General features: G+C 51.0%; 1 protein-coding gene across 2 annotated transcripts in view; it reads left to right on the top strand.

Annotated features, from left to right (window-relative positions):
• Positions 1 to 16,899, top strand: part of WDTC1 (WD and tetratricopeptide repeats 1) — a 65,408-nt gene extending 48,509 nt beyond the window's left edge. Inside the window, exons 7-16 of one of the 2 annotated variants that reach the window (XM_032390390.1) lie at positions 2,462 to 2,644; positions 3,408 to 3,502; positions 3,920 to 4,035; positions 5,471 to 5,546; positions 6,141 to 6,249; positions 7,780 to 7,953; positions 11,017 to 11,252; positions 12,735 to 12,915; positions 13,842 to 14,034; positions 15,430 to 16,899. In XM_032390390.1, coding sequence (XP_032246281.1) covers positions 2,462 to 2,644; positions 3,408 to 3,502; positions 3,920 to 4,035; positions 5,471 to 5,546; positions 6,141 to 6,249; positions 7,780 to 7,953; positions 11,017 to 11,252; positions 12,735 to 12,915; positions 13,842 to 14,034; positions 15,430 to 15,627 — 1,561 coding nt within the window. In that variant the 3' untranslated portion in view covers positions 15,628 to 16,899. The remainder of the gene's footprint in view (positions 1 to 2,461; positions 2,645 to 3,407; positions 3,503 to 3,919; positions 4,036 to 5,470; positions 5,547 to 6,140; positions 6,250 to 7,779; positions 7,954 to 11,016; positions 11,253 to 12,734; positions 12,916 to 13,841; positions 14,035 to 15,429) is intronic. The other variant, XM_032390397.1, reaches the window with a different exon arrangement.
• The last annotated feature ends 3,387 nt before the right edge of the window (positions 16,900 to 20,286 follow it).

The raw sequence follows: 20,286 nt of genomic DNA, 5'->3' as shown, positions 1-20,286 counted from the left end.
CACTTAATGTTCCCTCCACCTGGTTTTCTCTGTCCCCAGTTCTTTCCATGTTTGACTCTTTCTCACCCTGAGATCATTTTAAGAATCACCTCAGAAGCATTTTCTCTGACTATCCTGTCTGAAGTAGACCCCTCCCCCATTATTCTGTCTCAGCACGCTAATTGTATCCTCTATAACTCCAGTCACCATTTGTAATTTTTTTATTTTATTTACTTGTTGGTTTATCTTTTTGTCTGTATCACTCACCGAACAGTGAACTGTCAGAGCAGCTCCATCTCTCTCTTGTCCCTGGTTCTGTTCCTAGAGCCCAGCACTGTGCCTAGCATGTAGAGGTGCTTGATACATTTCTCTCAAATAGTTGAACAGTGGGCATATGTGTGAGAAGGGGATAGCCAGCCAGAAATGGTAAAGTGGACTTTCCCCCTTTCCAGTGGCCTGGTTTGTCAACCTTTGCCTCTACTTCCCTTCATCCTAAAATGGTCTCATTGCCCTTTAACTCCTTTCTGCAAAGGTGACCTTAGAACTTTTTCCTTATCTCCCCAACCTGCTTTAATGCCTACAGGACTTTATGCCCGCTTCCCTGTTACAAAGGAGGAGAGATATCTAAATCATACATGAACTATAAAACAACAGTTAGAAACAGGGCACTGATGTCAGACAGACCTGGGATCAAGTCCTACTTCTGTCACTCAAGTGTTTGGGGCAAGTCACTTTACCCCTGAATCTCAGTTTCTTCATCTATAATGGGAATTATTATAATATCTCTCTTGTTGGCCTGAACATTAAAATCAAGATAGTGCCTGTAAAACCTTAGGATAGCACTTGGAAGACAGAAAGTACTCTGGTCGGTGGCAGGTACAATTCCTTGTTACTCTTGTTGACCCTGACTAACCAGGCTGTGCCAGGGCAGCAGGTAGAGGCTAAGCATCTAGGGTTGGAGCCTAAGTGCTTAGGCAAAGGTACGATCAGCGAAGATGTCCTCGCAGAAGGTGAGCATACGCTGGGCCTTCCAGAATAGACAGGATTTGGATGGGCAAGGAAAGCAGAGTGGACTCCCCAACTTGAGCAGTTTGTGAAGGCAGGGTAAATAACCACATAGGGGATAGTTGTAATTGGCATCGTTAGCAAACTGAGGAACAAGGTTGGTGTGAAATCAGGTCTTAGAAACCAGACTGAGGAGTTCGGTAAAAGTAAACCAACAGTAAACTCATGCTAGAAGTATTGAGGAATCGCTGCAGTTTTTTGAGCAGGAGGGTGATGTAACAAAAACAGTATTTTAGGAAGAGCAATCTGGTGAGGTCAGCATAGAAAGGTAAGGCGGACAGGGTGGAGATGATTGCCAATGTCTAGGCAGAAGGTGGGTGAGCACACAGAGGACATCCTCCCCATTCCCTGTGCCTGTGTATCGGCAGCACAGCAGTCCCCCAAACTGCAGGGAGGGGTGTGCTACTGCCGGGGATGTCTGGCATGACCTTTACCTCCTGAGTGGGACTCAGGCTGGTCTTGAGACGCTGAGTGTTTCTAGATAGCTCTTAGGCAACCTCTAGATTCTCTTTTCTGTCACCTCCATTACTTCTTCTGTTTCCTGTAAGAAATTAGATTAAAAGTGGAGTTAAGGAGCAGAGCCAGGTGGTTAAAGGCGGTCTCCCCAGCTCTGCGCTATCCCAGCTTCAGAATTACTGGCAGTGTCATCCCAGACAGGCTTCATCACTGCTTCAGCCTCAGCGTTCTAATGGTACCTGCGAACGGCATGAGGATTTAGATAATCCACGTACAACACCTAGGGACAGTACTGGACACAAAGCAGTTTCTCGCTGTTAGTGATCAGTAGTAGTAGTAGTTAATAGCAATGTCACTGACATCTTTACAGTAATATTTACCTTAAGTAGTTATATAAAGAATAAGATTGTGTGAGAAGCCTATTTCAGGTGCCTGGCCCACAGTGAACACTCGAGAAATGGGAATGGTTTTTCAGGGCGCCTGGCTGGCTAAGTCAGAGGAGTGTGCAACTCTTAATCTCAGGGTCATGAGTTCAAGCCCCACAGTGGGTATAGAGATTACTTAAAAACAAAATCTTTAAAAAAAAAAAAAAGAAAGAAAGAAATAGGAGTGGTGGTTTTTGGGGTTTTTTTTAAAGACTTTATTTATTTATTTGACAGAGAGAGAGAGAGAGCAAGAGAGGGAACACAAGCAGGGGGAGTGGGAGAAGCAGGCTTCCCGCGGAGCAGGGAGCCTGATGCGGGGCTCGATCCCAGGGCCCTGGGATCATGCCCTGAGCCGAAGGCAGACGCTTAACGACTGAGCCACCCAGGCGCCCCAGGAGTGGTGGTTTTTGACATTCTTATTATTTAGGAACAGGTCAAAGCTGCTCCCAGTTCCTTTGTATAACAAGGCCTTAGCTTCTCCCCCGCCTCACAGGGAGGACCCAACGCCTATCCCCTAACGCTGTCCTCTCTCACAGCCAGTATGACCTTCGGGAGAACAGCAAACACTCGGAGGTGCTGATTGACCTGACAGAGTACTGTGGCCAGCTGGTGGAGGCCAAGTGCCTCACCGTCAACCCCCAGGACAACAACTGCCTGGCTGTAGGGGCCAGTGGGCCCTTTGTGAGGCTCTATGACATTCGCATGATCCATAACCACAGGTATGACTAGTTCGGCCTCCCGTGGGCAGGCCTCTGGGAACCTGCTGCCCCTTTCCCTCGTTGCCATGCCCTCTTCTTTTTGAGGTGGGTTTTTAAATTTTTGTGATTTTTTTTTTAAATTTAATCCATGTTTGTTTTGGAAAAGAATGGAAAGTAAAATGAAGAAACGACCCATAAGCCACCACCTGAAACAAATCACTGTGTATAGTATTTGCTGCTTGTTCTCTTCCTGCAAGTATTTGTACAGAGTTATAATCTTGCACATGTAATTTCTTTTTTGTACATTTAAAATGTACATTTTATTTTATTCTTTTTTTTTTAAAAACAAATGTAGAATATAATGAGAAGCTCCATATAAGTCCCAGATCTGAGCAGCTCTGCCAGCCTGGGTTTTCAGTCGACTCCTGGGACAAGCGCAGGAATGTCTGGCCTGCTTTACTTTCATTTGTGGATTTGGGCAACCACTGCTGTTCCTCACACTACATGACCTGGAGTGGACCTTGAACCTTAACTTCATCATCTGTAAAATGGGGATAATAGGGTGGTCATGAGGACCAAGATGATGGATAGGACCTACTTGTAAAGCACTGTAATGTATGTGGCCATGGCTATCTATTTGGTGAAACTTTGGGGTTGCTCAGGTAAGGAAGAAAGGCACCTCGTTTCAAAGATAAAAATTTAGGTTTTCCTCTAGGGATTGTGGTCTGGTCTAGCCAGGGGTAGTGCTAGGGGTTATAACCTATACGGTTTGCCTTCCCACCAGGAAGAGCATGAAGCAGAGCCCTTCGGCAGGTGTCCACACCTTCTGTGACCGGCAGAAGCCCCTTCCGGATGGTGCAGCCCAGTATTACGTAGCAGGTAGGGCTCAGTCCAGCTCTGGCTCCACATTCTTGGCTGGGTGTTGACTCTCTTCGGGGCGGTACAGGGAGATAGCATGGCGTGGTGGTCAAGAGCAAGGGTTTTAGAGCAAGGCAGATGTGAGCTTTCATCCTGACTGCTATTAACCAGCCATCCTATGACCTTTGGCAAATTACTTAGCCTTGATGAGTCTTAGTTTCTTTTCCATAAAATGGCATTGTAATGATTAATGAGATAAAGTATATAAAGCAATTAGCCTAGTGCATATAGTAAGTGCTCAACACTTGCAGCTGCTTTTATGATGAAGATAATTGCTACCATTATTGATATGGTTGGCTTCACACAACTCCCTGCCCCTCTGGGGGGGGGGGGAAGATGGGGAGCCTCACATTAGGGTAACTGAGCTGCTCCCCGCAGGTCACCTGCCAGTGAAGCTGCCTGATTACAACAATCGTCTGAGAGTGTTGGTTGCCACCTATGTGACCTTCAGCCCCAATGGCACAGAGCTGCTGGTCAACATGGGAGGGGAGCAGGTAGGTATGGTTGCCCAAGGTGGCTCTGCCCCACCACCACCCCACATTCAGCAGCCAGGGCTTATACCTCACTTCCACTGCCATGAGGCAGACAAGAAGCAATAGCCTTATTGCAAATGACTGGTGAAGTGTAGGAGCAACATGGCATCATTGGAATTCCCAGAGAGGTGCCCTGGCCTTGGCTTTTGTTTAAGCTTTAGAACTGACGGACCTGTCTTCAAATTCTGGCCTTCTGTGTACTGTGAGTTTGAACTGTGAGTGTCTTCATTATTCTGAGCCTCAGTTTCCTCATCCTCCATTTTCCTAGGAGGAAACCCTGGGGCTCAGAGCCAGGCTGTGGGTTAAGACCAGCTGTAGGAGTGTTCCTTGATAATGGGCGGTTACTAACTCTTCCGTTTTCGTGTTCTCGGTCAGGATATTTAGTAAGCCTTGCTTAAATCCATTTATTTTACAAACACTCACTGAGCACTTACTCTGGGATTAGCATTATTATAAAGATGAAGGAGACAAATGTGAAATACGATCCAGCCCAGGTTGACAGGGGAGACATGGCAAGTGAACCAGTTGATGACATTACAAGGCAAGGCGGATTATGTACCAAAGAACTGGGATGGAGAGCAGGCGAACACGGTTCTGGCTTCAGATTGCTGAGCCATCACCTGGCCTAAAGATAGCATAAGGATGAATAGAAAGGCAGTCTAGTAGAGTGGTTCAGAGCCAGACAGACTTGGTTTTGGGTCCTGGCTGTATGTACCACATGCTGCTTTTATGGCCCTGGGTACATAAAGTCTGAGCCATATTTCTTCATCTATAAAGGGGGTGATGATAATAGTACTTCTTGGGACACCTGGCTGACTCCGTCGGAAGAGCATGCAACTCTTGATCCCTGGGGTCGTGAGTTCAGAGTCCCATGTTGGGTGTAGAGATTACTAAAAACAATAAACTAAAGAAAAATAATAGTACCTCTTTATGAGGTGGTTTCTAGGATGAAATGAGGTAAGTCATAAAAAACATTTAGCAGAGTTCCTAAAGCAAAGTAAGACTTGAATAAACATTAAATAATAATAGATAATGTTCACTGAGGGAAGTAGGTAGCATTGTTACTTTGGGCAAATTGCTTCCCTTCTCTGAGGTTTCAGTTTTCATCTGTAAAATGAGACATTTGGCTTTGTGACCTCTGAGGACCTTTCCAACTTAAACATGTGTTTCTAATTAATGACAGTGTTTTAAGCAGTCCTCCCTCAGGGCCGGGAACTGGGAAGATGTTCCTGCCTGAGGTTTGCTCCACAGGAACCCCCCCTGGCCTTGCCGGATGGCTCTCTGCTCAACACTCACTGTGTTCCTGAGAGCCATCAAGCCACCAAGGCCTTGCTCACAGCCAACCACATTCTTACCTCACAGCCTCCGTCTCTTTTCTTGACCCCTTCCACTCTAGGTCTATTTGTTTGACCTGACTTACAAGCAGCGGCCGTACACCTTCCTCTTGCCTAGAAAATGCCATTCCTCAGGGGGTAAGTTCTCTCTTGGGGTAGGGTATCTCTGCTAGGGAGCTAGGTATCTCAGCAAAGTGGCTGAGAAAGCTGCCCATTCCCTTGTGCTGTGGCTGTGATCCTCCGAAAGGACTAGATTCTCTGAACACTCTCTATACAGTAAGAAGGGAGATAACAGTAGGTCAGAGAGATCTGTCAAAGGGGTTTGCATCACGGCCCTTTTCACTTCCCTCTGAAAAAGCAGTTTTTTTCCGTGGCTTATCTCTTGAGGACCTGAAGTACTTGCCCTTCCTTTCTCGTCCTGGATCAGTCTCCTCACTGTCTCCTTCCTGGGGCCTACAGTTGATTTAGGCACCCCTCCCTCCCTTCCCCACACCCAGCTAAGGGTAGTGCCAAGTTGAAGCTGTGTCCCTCTCCAACCAGCAGAGGGCGCAAAGGCTTTTCTTTATGCATTTGCCTGCCTGTCAGAACTTGCTTTCTGGGAATGGATCTAACCCTGGGAGCATGGCCCACAGTGGAACCATCAGATCCTGTGATGGAAGCTGGAGGGCTGCTGAGGAGCAAATGAGGAACTCCTCCTGAGTTGTTGCTGTTCTTTCTCCCCACCCCTGCCAGAAGTTCAGAACGGCAAGATGTCCACCAATGGTGTATCCAACGGCGTGTCCAATGGCCTGCACCTTCATAGCAATGGCTTCCGGCTGCCGGAGAGTAGGGGACATGTCAGGTGAGGCCAGCCTGACTTGTCCAGCCCTCCCAGTCCCAATTACACCTTATGGTACCTTACAGTATAATTGGAGGGAAGAGCATGTGTTGTAAACCTTCCATCCAGGTACATATCTCAGAGTCTGGGGACTGGGGCAAGGGATGTAATGGAGTAATGAGTAGTGGTTCTAATACTGCTCCTACCTGGTAGGATTCCAGTCATGCTCAGACTGAAGCTCCAGTCCCTTGGTATCAGTAGCTGGGTCAGAACCCAGGGGCCAGCTGCCTCGTAGTACTGAGCTCTCTCTTAAAGGTATTCCACATAGGTGGGCTTCCCCCATTATATTTTTCTTTGTCCCATACCATCTTTTGGCCTCTATTCACTGCCAGGCCCAATGCTGGGCTTTGGATATAGAGGGGTTCAAATCCTCTAAACTTTGAGAGAAGTCTCTTTAGAAAGATCCGTGGGAGGAACTTGGGTGGTCACACGATTCAGCTCAGTGTGGAGGCTGGTGGTTAGCTACTGTCATGCCCAGGAGTTTGATTAAGAATTGCCTTTGGGGAGCACCTGGGTGGCTCAGCCAGTTAGGCATCCAACTCTCAATTTCGGCTCAGGTCTTGATCTCAGGCTCATGAAATTGAGCCCCGTGTCAGACTCCGCACTCAGCACAAGTTGGCTTGAGATTCTCTCCTCCCTCTGCTCACTCCCCACTCACGCGCGTGTGCTCTCTCCCTGTCTAATAAATTGAATCGAATCAAATCGAATTCCTTTGGGGTGCCTGGCTGGCTCAGTCAGTGGAGCATGCAGCTCTTGATCTTAGGGTCATGAATTTGACCCCCATGTTGGGGGCATAGAGTTTACTTAAAAAAAGAGAGCGAGAGAATTGCCTTTAACCTATCCATGACAGCTTCATTTCTGTTCCTCTGTTTTTTTCACTGGTTCAGAGTATCTGGACATGTGCCTGTTACCTATTAAGTAACCCAGGCCAAGGATAGAAGTGCTCCCCTCTTCTAAATGACAGTGCAGATCCCAGGGACCAAGAAAATACGGGTGGCGGGCGCCTGGGTGGCTCAGTTGGTTAAGCGACTGCCTTCAGCTCAGGTCATGATCCCGGAGTCCTGGGATCGAGTCCCACATCGGGCATTGGGCTCCCGGCTCAGCGGGGAGCCTGCTTCTCCCTCTGACCCTCTCCCTTCTCATGCTGTTTCTCTCTCGCTCGCTCTCTAATAAATAAATAAAATCTTTTTTTTTTTTTTTTTTAAAGATTTTATTTATTTATTCATGAGAGACAGAGAGAGAGAGAGAGGCAGAGGGAGAAGCAGGCTCCCAAGGAGCAGGGAGCCCGATGCGGGACTCGATCCCAGGACGCTGGGATCATGACCTGAGCCGAAGGCAGACGCTTAACCATCTGAGCCACCCAGGCGCCCAATAAATAAAATCTTTAAAAAAAAAAAAAGAAAATACGGGTGGCCCTCAGGCAAGGCTGCAGACTTCCTGAGAGGCTGCTCTGACCTTCTTTGGCTGACCTGACTTGACTGTCCTTCCCCATAGCCCCCAGGTAGAGCTGCCCCCATACTTGGAGCGTGTGAAACAGCAAGCCAATGAGGCCTTTGCCTGCCAGCAGTGGACCCAGGCCATTCAGCTTTACAGCAAGGCCGTGCAGAGGGCCCCTCACAATGCCATGCTCTACGGGAACCGAGCTGCTGCCTACATGAAGCGCAAGTGGTGAGTGGACCTGTGCTAGGATGAGGGATGAAGGCAGGGGGCCTGATGGAGCCAAGTTGCCGAGGCCTCCAGGGAAGGTGGCAGTGGCATCCCACTGCCTCTTATGGCTCCTTAGGCCCAGGCTTCTCCTCCCCACCTCCAGACTAGAAATCAGGAAGTCTCAAGCACCAAGAAAGGTCACAGTGAAGTAGAACATGTTCACAAGGAGCTTCAACATGGTGTTTTGTTATAAAGTGAGATGGCCACTGGACAAGTAGGACTTGAGAGAATGATTAATCCCAACTGTTGGATAATTGTGCCTTGAATTGGGACTATTGAAGGAGCAGTGGAATTCTTGCTAGATAGAAAAGAGGCATTTGGTGAATTCAGTTGGTATGTGTCTGAAATGATTCTGCAGCTCCTTGACCTTGGGGCTTGCTTTCCTATGCTCTTAGACCATTGGACTAAGCACAGACAATATACCAGAGATCTGAAGCTGGCTGTGGGTCATGTTGGGTCATAGTGGCTGGTGGTAAAGGGGTAAAGCGGGTTCCTGAAGAATCTGCTATCTTTGGAGACCATCAGGGCTCCCAGCCCTTCTGCCTGCGGCACCAGCAGGCAAGCAGGCAGGCAGACCCCATCCCCCAGCCGGGGCCAGGACTGGAGATGGATAGAGCTGGGCCCACAGCCATTTCTGCTCCGTCTGGCATCCGTCGGCTCTGCCCAGACAGACAGGCCAGCTGGTGTGCCATCGTCTGGCTGCAACAAGGCAGGCCAGAGAGGGAAGCGTAAGAAACCCACCCAAGTTAGCAGGATGGTAGATGGGGCTTTGGGAAGGTGCCCCCATAGGCCTTAGCTCAGGCATCAAGAGTTTGCCAAAGACTCAGATGGCAACCTAACCCAGGAGGTGATGGTTTGGGGGCCATCCTGAGGTGTTTTGCCTCTCTGTCCCAGGAGTTGGGTAGAATGCAGGGTCCTCATCCATGCTTTAGACTGAGAGCTGTTTCACTCTTGCATTCTTGCTAAGAGAGGCTGATGGGTGCCCTTGACATGTTCTCTGAACTCCTACTATGCACTAGATAGCAGGGACACAAAGTTCTTCACTTTTGAGTTCCTGTGCTCCAGAGTGCCCAGTTTCTGGACAGAGGACAAAAACATGATCAGGGTTCATCATCGGCAAAGAGGCAGGAAGCAGTGAGTCTTTGAGTGGTCAGGTAAAAGGACTGTGGGCACTAAGAAAAGTTAGGTCACTTTAGCTGGGGTCAGGGAAGTGTCAGGAAGATGAGGTGTCTGATGGGCTTTAAGTGTGGGCAGATTTAGGCAAGGAAATGAAAAGGAGGAGGGGATTATGGGGGAAGGACATTCCCAGGGAGATGAATGGTGTGAACAAAGGCATGGGGGTGGGGGACTGACTGAAGAGCTTGTTTGCAGAACAACAAATCCATTTGGCTGGAGCAGAGGGTTCTGGAAGGGACTGGCAGGAGATGAGTCTGTGAGGTAGCCTGGGGCTGGCCTGGGAAGGACTTGGAATGCAGAGCGGTGGCGTTTTGGCCTGGATTCAGTGGGATGATGGGCAGCTACTGAAGAGTTTCGAGCCGGAGAGGGATGTGCTGAGGGCTGCCCTTTCAGGGAGATTGATCTGGCAGTGAGTCTGGATGGGTGAGCCCTGGGGTCAGCCTGCTCTCCCCAACCCTACATGCCTGCCAGTGACCCGTAGAATGTCACATTCTGTCCCAGGCCAGTCTCTCCAGGGCTGCCATCTGCTCCTGGATGCGGTGGGAGCTGTCACCCCTTGGCTCCTGGTTGGTCTCTGTCTGGCTCTCTCCAGGAGCTCTGAGGGGCACTCTGCAGGTGGTAATTGGGTTTCTGAACAGCGCCCGCTCCTTCATCACAGCCAGTCGTTCTGACGCAGGCCATACCTTCAAAGCACTCTGTCCCCTGCTTGCTCCCACGCTGGTGAGCTGCTTGTTCCTGATCTGAGCATGGCTGCCGCAAGGGCTGGATGCTCCCTCTGAGTGCTGTCGGGAGAGGAGAGTCAGGAGGACCTTTCCCCTGTCAGGCCTGCTTTGGCCCTATGCAGGAGGGTTGTGAGCTGGGCCTTGGTGGAAGGAGCATCAACTCTGGGGAGTGCTGCTTGGCACAGTTGGGTTCTAGGCTCGCCTCAGCCCAGCAGGGAAAGGGAAAAAAAAGAAAAAGGCTACCAAAGGAGAAGTGGCTCCTGTGACCTGTCTGGCTCTCCAAACGACAGGTGGGAACAGATGAGAGGTGCTGGAGGAGTGTAGCCTATATTCTGGCACAGGGTGGGAGAGCAGGGGACTTCTCCTTTGACCCCTCCCCTCTCGCTCTCCCCTAAAACCATCCCCACTTCCCTTCATCCATGCTTTGGGAGGTTGAAGAAGTGAGTGGGGATGATTTGGTGTTCCTGGCGTGCACACCCCCCTTCGCCATCAGCTTCCAGAGAGCTGACTCTGCCAGTCTGTCAGGCCCCATCCTTCAGCCCCGGGAGGTAGAGGCCACAGCTGCTGTGGATCAGTCAGCCAGGACGGAGGGGGGTCTGGCTGAGGGCTTGCTGCCTGCTGGTCAGACCCTGAGTCCCCAGCCTGGCACTTCTGGCTTCCCCAGACCGCAGAACTGTCCTTGAGGGCCCCCCACCTTGGCCATGGCTTTGAAGACCAGCCGGGGGGATTTGAGGAGGTAGTTGGAGGAAGAGAGAAGGAGGGCTTGGGGAGCCTGAGGTGGGCAAGATGCCAGGCCTTCTGCTGCAGAGCTGCGGGTGCCTGGGGTGAGCCAGTGCGCAGTTGCACTCTGTGCCCAGCAGAGGGCAGCCTGACACTGTTTTTCTCACACACACACCCCCATCCCCCAACCCCCCCAAGACTTCAGGGTTCCTGACTCATCTTAACATACTCTATCTCCTGGGGAGCAAGGCCTGGGCTGAGCCAGGGTTCTTTTCATTTCCAAGTACCCTCGCCCTGAGATCTGTCAGAGGTGGGCTGAGGTGGCCACAGGAAGCAGAGGAGGCCGGGTGGACTCCTTGCCTGCCAAGTGGCCCCACCTCCAGGCCACGCTCCCCTGCCTTCCCAGGGATGGCGACCACTACGATGCCCTGAGAGACTGCCTCAAGGCCATCTCCCTAAACCCATGCCACCTAAAGGCACACTTCCGCCTGGCCCGCTGCCTCTTTGAGCTCAAGTACGTGGCTGAGGCCCTGGAGTGCCTGGATGACTTCAAAGGGAAGTTTCCGGAGCAGGCCCACAGCAGCGCTTGTGACGCACTGGGCCGCGACATCACGGCAGCCCTCTTCTCCAAAAATGACGGTGGTGAGTGGGCACTGAGGAGGGGGGTGCTGTCTCTTTCTATTTGAGGTCCTATGGGACATGCTGGAGAGGACATGGTTCTGAGATTAGAGAGGCCTGGGTTCAGATGCTGATTCGGAAATCATGTGACTTTGGGACTCAGTTTCCTCATCTGTAAAGGCAGAGTGATGACACCTCCCATTTAGGGTTTCTGTTGAGGATTCGGAATAGCATGTTTAAAGCACCTGGCGTAATGCCTGGGACTCAGGACAGGAGTCAGCTGAGCCCAGTCAGGCCATCCACATAGCTCCAGCTGGGCCTTCTCAGCTGCTCACAGGGCCTTAGCCGTGAGTAAGGGGCAGCAGCTGGGGGTTGCACTCACTCCAGTTTGGATGCTGGCAGTAGAAATGCCTCATGCATGGGGTGTGGAACCTTTGGTTCCAGCCTCAGCTCTGCCATGTGGTCACCATGTGACCTTGGGTAAAGCACAGCCTCCCTGAACCCACTGCCTTACCCTCACAGAGAGCATTCGAAGCCCTGTCCAGCTCACCTCGGTAGCACTGGAGAGTGAGTTGGGTTTTGTGATGAAACGTGAACTCACTGGAGGCAGATGTGGATCCTCACCTCTCTCCTATGCAGTTTACTAACCATGCGATTGATTGATTTGTTTGAATAGTTACCAAGCATCTACCATGTGCTAGGCACTGTGCTGGGTCCTGGGTGTACAGCTGTGGACAAGTCAGATGGGATTTCTGTATTCATGGAGTTTACAGTCCTAGTGAAGGAACCAGGCAATGAAGGAGAGACGGAGTGTGATGAGAGCCATGGAGGGCTGATACGGTATAGGTGCATGGGGCAGGGCTTGATGTCAGGCTGGGGTTCTAGAGGAGGAGACATTTAATCGGAGATCTCAAGGATGAGGAAGAAGAGGTAACTAGATACAAAGTGTAGCCGTGGGAGGTGAAGACTTCCTGGCCTAGGGACCAGCATATACAAAAGCCCTGAGGCAGGCAGAATCAAGGCACTTTTAAGGCACTGAGAAAACTGTTGTGATTTTACCGAAGGCACTTAACTGGTCAGTGCCTCATTTGGGATCTATAACTCGTCTTCCAGGGAGGAAGGGCTTGGACCTTACTGCCTTCAGACCTGTGGATCTATTTAGAGAAATCATCCCTTCAAGGCTCTCAGTAGTGCTTCACCTTCCTTCCCTGCCTCTTATCTCCACAGAAACAGACTGTGGGCCTGTGCATCCTTGGGGCTTCCAGACATTATTCAGGGACCTGAGCCAAGGCCCTCCTAGCGTCCGAGGTCCCCTTTTGAACATCCTCAAGGGCTGGGTCCAAAGGTGCTTCTTCCTCACAGTCATTGCCAGCTTTCCAGGGTAGGGGTAGAGGCAGGTAGCCCTACATTGTCAGCACTTGGGCTGAAAACAGGGCCAGGCGTGGAGACAAGGTAGGGGAGGGGAAAGAGGGACAGGTCTCACCTTTCCTTGCTCTCTGCCCCTAGAGGAGAAGAAGGGAGCCGGTGGTGGCGGTGGCGGTCCTGTCCGCCTCCGCAGCACGAGCCGCAAGGACTCCATCTCAGAGGATGAGATGGTGCTGCGGGAGCGAAGCTACGACTACCAGTTCCGCTACTGTGGCCACTGCAACACCACCACGGATATCAAGGAGGCCAATTTCTTTGGCAGGTCCGAGGCCCTGAAGAGGAGGAGGGCACAGCCCGGTTGGCAGCAGGAGGTTGGGGGGGTACGGGGGCATAATGCTTTTAGAAAAGTCTCAAATCCCAGCTCTACCTGTATCCTTCACCAAATGGCTTCACCTCTGTGGGTCTCAGTTTCTTCATCTGTAAAATGAAACCAGTCATCCCCACTCATGGGGCCATAATAAGGTAATCCACAAAGCATCCAGCAGGGCCTGGACTCTGCCTTTATCCCCTACCTCCTTTCTCTCCATCTCCATGTGCCAGAGCTTGGTTTCTTGATGTGGATGCTTGGAACTTCCTTCTACTGGGGTATGAGGCAAGAGCCCTCAGAGGCTGGCAGTCTTGGCACACTTGTGTGCTCAGAACTGTGCCCCCGGTACTGAGGGACATAGCCCATGTCTCAGACCCAATCACCCCCAACCCTCCTCTGTAGATGGTGTACTTTCTTTGGGCAGGTGAAACACTTGACTGTCGAGAGTCTCTCCATCAAGATCCCCTCTAAGTGTCAATGGTGTGTGAGGGGCAGATGTACTGTAGGGTGGGGGTTCTGGACCCAGGAAGGCTAGGACTGCTGAGGGAAGGCTTAGACAAGAGTGTTCCCAGAGACGTAGGAGATGCAAAATCTGATCCAGCACCCAGGGAGCTTATAATGTGCCTTGAGGGAGAGTATCTTCGAGGTACCCAAGCAGTCCCTGATCCTGAGCTTAATAGCTGCACAGCGACTAGGGCTCTGCAGAATGGAGAGGGTTACGATGTGTGGGGGAGTTCTGAGCCACGTGAAGACCCCAGAGTTCGGGGGGAATGAGCAGCTCCAGACTTCCCTGCTCCCCCTTGCCCTAAGCCACACAGCCTCTACTTGAGGCTGTAGGGCAGTACCCCACCTGACCTCCCTGCCCTTTGCCCCTCTGCCAGCAACGCTCAGTACATCGTCAGTGGCTCTGACGATGGCTCCTTCTTCATCTGGGAAAAGGAGACCACCAACCTGGTCCGCGTGCTCCAAGGGGATGAGTCCATCGTCAACTGCCTGCAGCCACACCCCAGCTACTGCTTCCTGGCCACCAGCGGCATCGACCCTGTTGTGCGGCTCTGGAACCCCCGGCCAGAGGTGAGGGTGCAGAGAAGATGGCCAAAACTAGACAGGGAGAAAGTCTGGGCTGGACCCTGTGCAAGGCCCCTGGCTGAGCCTGGGAGGATTGGGAAGGGAAATGAGTCACCCAGAGACTAGAAGCTGCTAGGATGAGGGAACTCTTACCCAAGGGCCCAACACTGTGTCAAGGTGGGAGCCATCAAATTCTGAAAGTGCCAGATGCAGTAGGCAATCCCAGGGGCAGGAGTAGGTGCCTGCCTTCTGGAAGCATATCCCTGAGCAAGCTGAGAAGATGAGACTCACATACGGGAAACAGTAACCAGGGGTGCAGGAGATAGGGAGGGAACCAGAGCATCTCCAGCGCCACCTCATGAGAACAGTACCTCAGGGGCTCCCTAGGGACCTCATATACCACTGCGTTGTGTCCTCCCCGAAGCTGGGCAAAAGCCAGTCCCTTGGTTACATAGAAAGTATGCAGGCTTTGGAGTCTGGTGAGCCTAAGTTTGAATCCTGGTCCCTTCACTCACTGCCTAAGGGACTCAACCATCTCTGGCCCAGGTTTTATCATCTGCACATTGGAATGGGAATGACTGCACCACCTCAAAAGGTTGCTTTAAGGATAAAGAAGTGATGCCGGTGAAGTGTCCAGTCCACAGGGACACTTAGGATGGGGTGGTCCCCTCCACTCCCAGGGTGGGTAGCCAGGCAGGCTGGCCTGAGGCCTCCCCTGCCCTCTGCCTCACTTCTTCCCCCTCTAGCCAGCAAAACAGAAGTCAAGTGGTGTATCTAATTACAGAGGCAATTTACTGTGAATTTTAAAGAGAACCCTATAGGCCTGTCCCATGAGGGGAGAGGAAAAAGTTGAAGGATTGTTGGGAGTGATGACAGAAAAGAGTAGGATGGGGGGTGTTGTCTGTGCCCCCCACCTTGGGTATCTAGTAGGTGTGCCCAACAGACCCTGGTGTGAGTCCTCTCACATATATGTCCATGTATGGGTCCCCCGTGTATATAACCCCATGTGGTATGTCCCCGTCGTTTCCTGTATGGGGCCCCGCCCATACGTAACCTGATATGTGTATGCCCCCCTAGTATGCATCCCAGCATGTGCACCCCCATGTATACCTCAGCGTATTGTGTCCCCCCAGTGTATATTACCAGATGGGCCCCATATGTATAACCCCATGTGGTGTGTCATCTCCCTCACATCTATGTCCTGGTGAGCATGTGTCCTGCACATATCCCCGTGTGTGCATTCCCTGGCACCCAGATACACATATGAGTATACGTACAAATCCCAAGTACATCTCCTGGTACGTACAGCGCCTTCTACGTATATCGCTCCATCTGTGTGTGTGTTTGCCGACCTCCCCACACACACATATATCCCAGTGGTATGTGTGCCTTCCCCCCCAGAGTGAAGACCTCACAGGCCGAGTTGTGGAGGACATGGAGGGTGCTTCCCAGGCGAACCAGCGGCGCATGAATGCTGACCCACTGGAGGTGATGCTGCTCAACATGGGCTACCGGATCACAGGCCTGAGCAGTGGGGGTGCTGGGGCCTCTGACGACGAGGACAGCTCCGAGGGCCAGGTTCAGTGCCGGCCCAGCTAGACCCTCCTAGCTCTGGTCCCCAGCCCCTGCTACTGGCTGGACCCTTCACCATGGGCAGGAGGTCAGGGGGTTCTGTTTTGGTTTGTCTTCCCCTCCTCCCCCCATTTTTTCATTTCCCTGTTTTGTTTGTTAGTTTGGCATTGGGGGTGGGGGGTTGCTACAACTTGCTGGCTTTCAGACTTTTGGGCAGATTGCCCCTTGACTGGCCCCAGCTCTGAGCAGAAGAGCAGGAGGGGAAGCCCCTCCAAATACCCCCCACCTCCCACTTCCATGTTCCTGGCGGGCTCTGGCCTGCCTCAGGTTGGGAGGCAAGGGCTGAAGCTGTCTTCAAGGATTGCCCTACACTTCAGTTGGCGACAGGAAGGGGAGTGGAATTCCAGTCCGTAAGGGCTAGCCTTGACCTGTTGCCACTCTTGCTCCTACGGGCAAGGCTAGCTCCTCTGTGGCTTCAGGGAAGGTTCTGAAAAAGGATGGGGTCCCACCCTCCCTCCAGAGCCACCATGTCAGGGTGGAAGCAGAAGGAAGGTGGGAGTCCTGCAGGAGGCAAGGCCAGTCCCCTGCCTGGGCAGGAGAGCGTCCTCGCCCTTCTCCCAGTGCTGGCTCTGGACCCTGCGCCTGCGCTCACTGGCCACCTCTGGGGGCTTAGCCTTTCCCAAGGGCCCTGGCAGAGGGTGGAGCACCACGCCATACCCTTCTGCACTGCACTACGACCACTCCCACTCCCCTTTCTGGGGGCTCCTTGGCCTCACTGTGACCTTTCTGCCAGAGCTCCCAGCCAGGCCTACTCTGCTGAGGTGGCGCTCCCTGCTAAGGGCCCTTTCTGCCCCCCCTCCCCCCCCCCATGCTGAGCCGCCACAAAGACCAAAGAAGTGATGGCTTTTCTCTGTCCCCCTGCTGCTCTGGGGGGAGGGGGGTGGGTCTCCTGAGCCACTCAGACGGGAAAATCCCTAACTTGGCCCCCTCCCTCCTCAGCAGCCCCAAGCTTAACACTGGACAGCAGTCACCCCACCACTCACCAAGCCTCTCTCTGCCCCCTTGGCTCTCAGCTGGGAGCTGCTCCTGATAGTTGCTCAGCCTTCCTCCCCTCTCCCCCGCCTTTCCCCTCAGTGCTTACTTGGCTCCAGCCCTCCAGCTGCAGCCTCCCTCCTTCCCTCCCTCCGTCCTTCCCTCCCTCCGCCTGGTCTCTGCCAGGTGCCTCCTCTCAGTCAGGCTTCAGAGCAGCCCTGGAGACAGGAGGGCCATGTTAAAAGCTTTTTCACAGTTTTAAGAAGACGGGGGGGGGTGTGGGGGTTTCTGCGCCGTGGGGGGGCGGGGGGGGGGGGGGGGGGGGGGGGGGGGGGGGGGGTGAGGATAGTGGTGGGGGGTCTGGCACCATCTCGTCATTGCTTTAATCCCAGCAACACAGGTGGCAGCTTCTTCCCCCTCCGCCCCACCCAGTCCCTCTCCCACCCCTCTCTCCTAGCTTGGTAATGAAGTATATTTATTGGTGAAGGAAACAGCTGCTGCTGCTTTTCCTGCTGCTGGGACTTGCTCCCCTGTCTCTTCTCCATGACCTTTCTCGAGCCAGGGAGGGGAAAGCAGGAGTGCGGGGGCTGGGCCTTGGGGCCCAAGGACCAGCAGGGGCCCCTTTTGCTTTCCTGTGTTTGAGCCACCTGCCATTTCCTCTCTCCCTGCCCCCCACCCTCCCTCCCCGCCCCCTGCCTGCCCAGCCTGGGCCCTGCAGTGTGGAGAGACACATAAGCCTTACTGTCCTCTGGGGGCAGGAGCCGAGCCTTTTTGTTGCTCCGCTCCCAGGAGAGTGAGGGTGACGCAATTGATTAAAACCATTTTGTTCTAGGTGTGGCTGCTGGCATTTGTGGGGTGTAAATGGGTCTTGGAACCAAAGTGAGGGTACCTGATCCCTCACCTCTGTAGCTATGTGACTTTGAGTAACCACATACTACTGGGTAGAATGAGGCCTGCCTTGCAGGATCCCTGTGAGCAGTGGCCACCCAGCATAGCGGGGCTGAGTGCAGCAGAGCCCGGTACTGGTGCTTGTGAACTGCGGGAATCAGCTTTCCCTCTCCAGGCTGTTCTCTCATCTCCAAAATGAGGAGGTTGAAGTCTTAGTGGCTTTTCAAACTTCTAAAATCAACCCAAACAAGAAATATACATTTTACACTGTGACCCAAGATACCCATGCTTATTTGTGTGTATATAATGAACATAAGTTTTACGCAGTAATATTTGCCCTTGCTACATGCAGTGTGTTCTATTTACCATTCTGTTTTATGAAGGAGAAAAAATGCTGGCTATAACCCACTAAATGGATTTCACAACCTACAGTTTTTTGATGTGCCCTGGATTAGAGGATATCTTAGACCAGAAGTTCCCAAACTTTCTCAGCTCATAGCACTTACCCAGCATTAGTGGCTCGGTAATTTTCTCACGGAGCTTCTAAACCAAAAGAAATGCCTAACAGTTCTATTTATCAAGTAATTATACTCAAATCACATATTAAGAACTATGTCCTACCAAGTCACTGTTTTAAAAAATAATAATACATATAAACTAGAAGAAACAATTTTTATTTCATTCTTAAATACAGTAATGGGATCTGTGTGCTTGTTGGGCACTATAAAGCTTGTTGGATTTTCTAATCAGATTGGACACTACTACCCTCACTTCCTGTTCCACATTGACTTTCAATTGCTTTTTATCACAGCAACCACCAAAAACCCAGCTTCTCAAAGATGACCTAACCAAAGGAATGTATCACAACCTGATGATGAAACTATGATCTACCTTGAGCTAGTAGATCTCTCCGTAGCCAGCAGACGTTGAGTATCTCCCAAATTTAAAATCTCCTACCACGCCCCCTATGAATTTGTCATGGCCCCCCAAGGTTGTTGATGCACAGTTTCAGGACTGTGGTTCAATACTGTGGGAACAATAACTTCACTACTGAAATTTTGTTAATTCTTCTGTTTGTACATTTGGAAAGAACAGGGAGTGATGGGAAGGCAGCAGGGTATGCTAGGGTATTCTTGGTTTAATTCAGGAGACAGGAAGGAGATCCTGACAGAAACAGAAGCACAATAGGTGGTGTTATGAAGCAGGTGCTTTGGACCAGTATCACTTCTTTGTGTCCAAACTGAAATCTGCAGAAACTTCTTCAAGACATTTGCAGACCAGGCAAGGGAGGGACAGTGTCCCAGGTCAAGAGAGTAGTGTGAAGTCCCAGATTCCCTCCTGGAGCCCGAATGATTCAGTTCAGCTGCACAGTAGAGGGTGGAGTGGCTCATGGGCTGAAGGGGCAGTCTAACTGTAGAGGACTCCCTGTGCTTGACAAGAGGCTGTAGGCTTGGCCCTGTAAGCAAGGAGGAGCCACTGGGAGACTTCATTCGCCAGGGGCTCCCTTTCATTTGGAGTTGGTAATCCCCCCCACTTTTTAATAGACTATTTATTTATTTAAAGATTTTATTTATTCGACAGCGAGAGAGGGAACACAAGCAGGGAGAGTGGGAGAGGGAGAAGCAGGCCTCCTGCTGAGCAGGAAGCCCGATGCGGGGCTCGATCCCAGGACCCCAGGATCATGACCCAAGCCAAAGGCAGACGCTTAACCAACTGAGCCACCCAGGCGCCCCTAGACTTTATTTTTTAGAGCAGTTTTAGGCTTACATTCAGTTGAGCAGATAGTACAGTCCCATATATCCCCCTCTCTCCCTGGCTCAGATTCTCCTATTATTAACATCTTGCATTACTGTAGTGTTTATTATAATTAATGAACCAGTATTGATTTTTTTTTTTAAGATTTTATTTATTTATTTGTCAGAGAGAGCAAGCGAGCACAAGCAGGGGGAGTGGCAGGCAGAGAGAGAAGCAGGCTTCGCGCTGAGCAGGGAGCCTGACACTAGACTCGATCCCAGGACCCTGGGATCATGACCTGAGCCGAAGGCAGACACTTAACCGACTGAGCCACCCAGGCGTCCCTGAACCAGTATTGATATATCATTATTAACTAAAGTCCCTATGGTTCACTTTCTTTATTGTATAGTTCTGTGGGTTTTGACAAATGTATAATGTCATGTATCCATCATTACACTGTCATACAGAATAGTCTCACTGCCCTAAAAATCCCCTGTGCCCCAGCTATTCAGCACACGCACACACACACACCCCTTAGGGGTAGATCTGACAAAATATGTACAAGATCTATATGAGGAAAACTATAAAACTCTGATGAAAGAAATCAAGGAAAATCAAAATAAATGAAGAGATACTCCATGCTCATGTATAGGAAGACTCAATATTATTAAGATGTCATTTCTTCCCAACTTGATCTATAACTTTAGTGAAATCCCAATCAAAATCCCAGCAACTAGTTTTGAGAATATCGGCAAATTGATTCTAAAGTTTATATAGAGAGGCAAAAGACCCAGAATAGCCAACACAATAATAAAGTCAAGGAAGAACAAAGGAGGATTGGCATTACCCAACTTCAAGATTTATCATAAAGCTACAATAATCAAGACAGTGTGGTACTGGCAAAAGGACTAGACAAATAGATCAATGGAATGAGTATAGAGAACCCAGAAGTAAATCCACGTAAATATAGTCAGCTGATCTTTGCCAAAGGAGCAAAGTCAATTCAATGAAAAAAGGATAGTCTTTTCAATA

The sequence above is a fragment of the Phoca vitulina genome, unplaced genomic scaffold (genome assembly GCF_004348235.1).
Source record: "Phoca vitulina isolate PV1807 unplaced genomic scaffold, GSC_HSeal_1.0 scaffold2, whole genome shotgun sequence".
In the NCBI taxonomy this organism is placed as follows: domain Eukaryota; kingdom Metazoa; phylum Chordata; class Mammalia; order Carnivora; family Phocidae; genus Phoca; species Phoca vitulina.
This window is presented reverse-complemented; position numbering and strand designations above follow the sequence as displayed.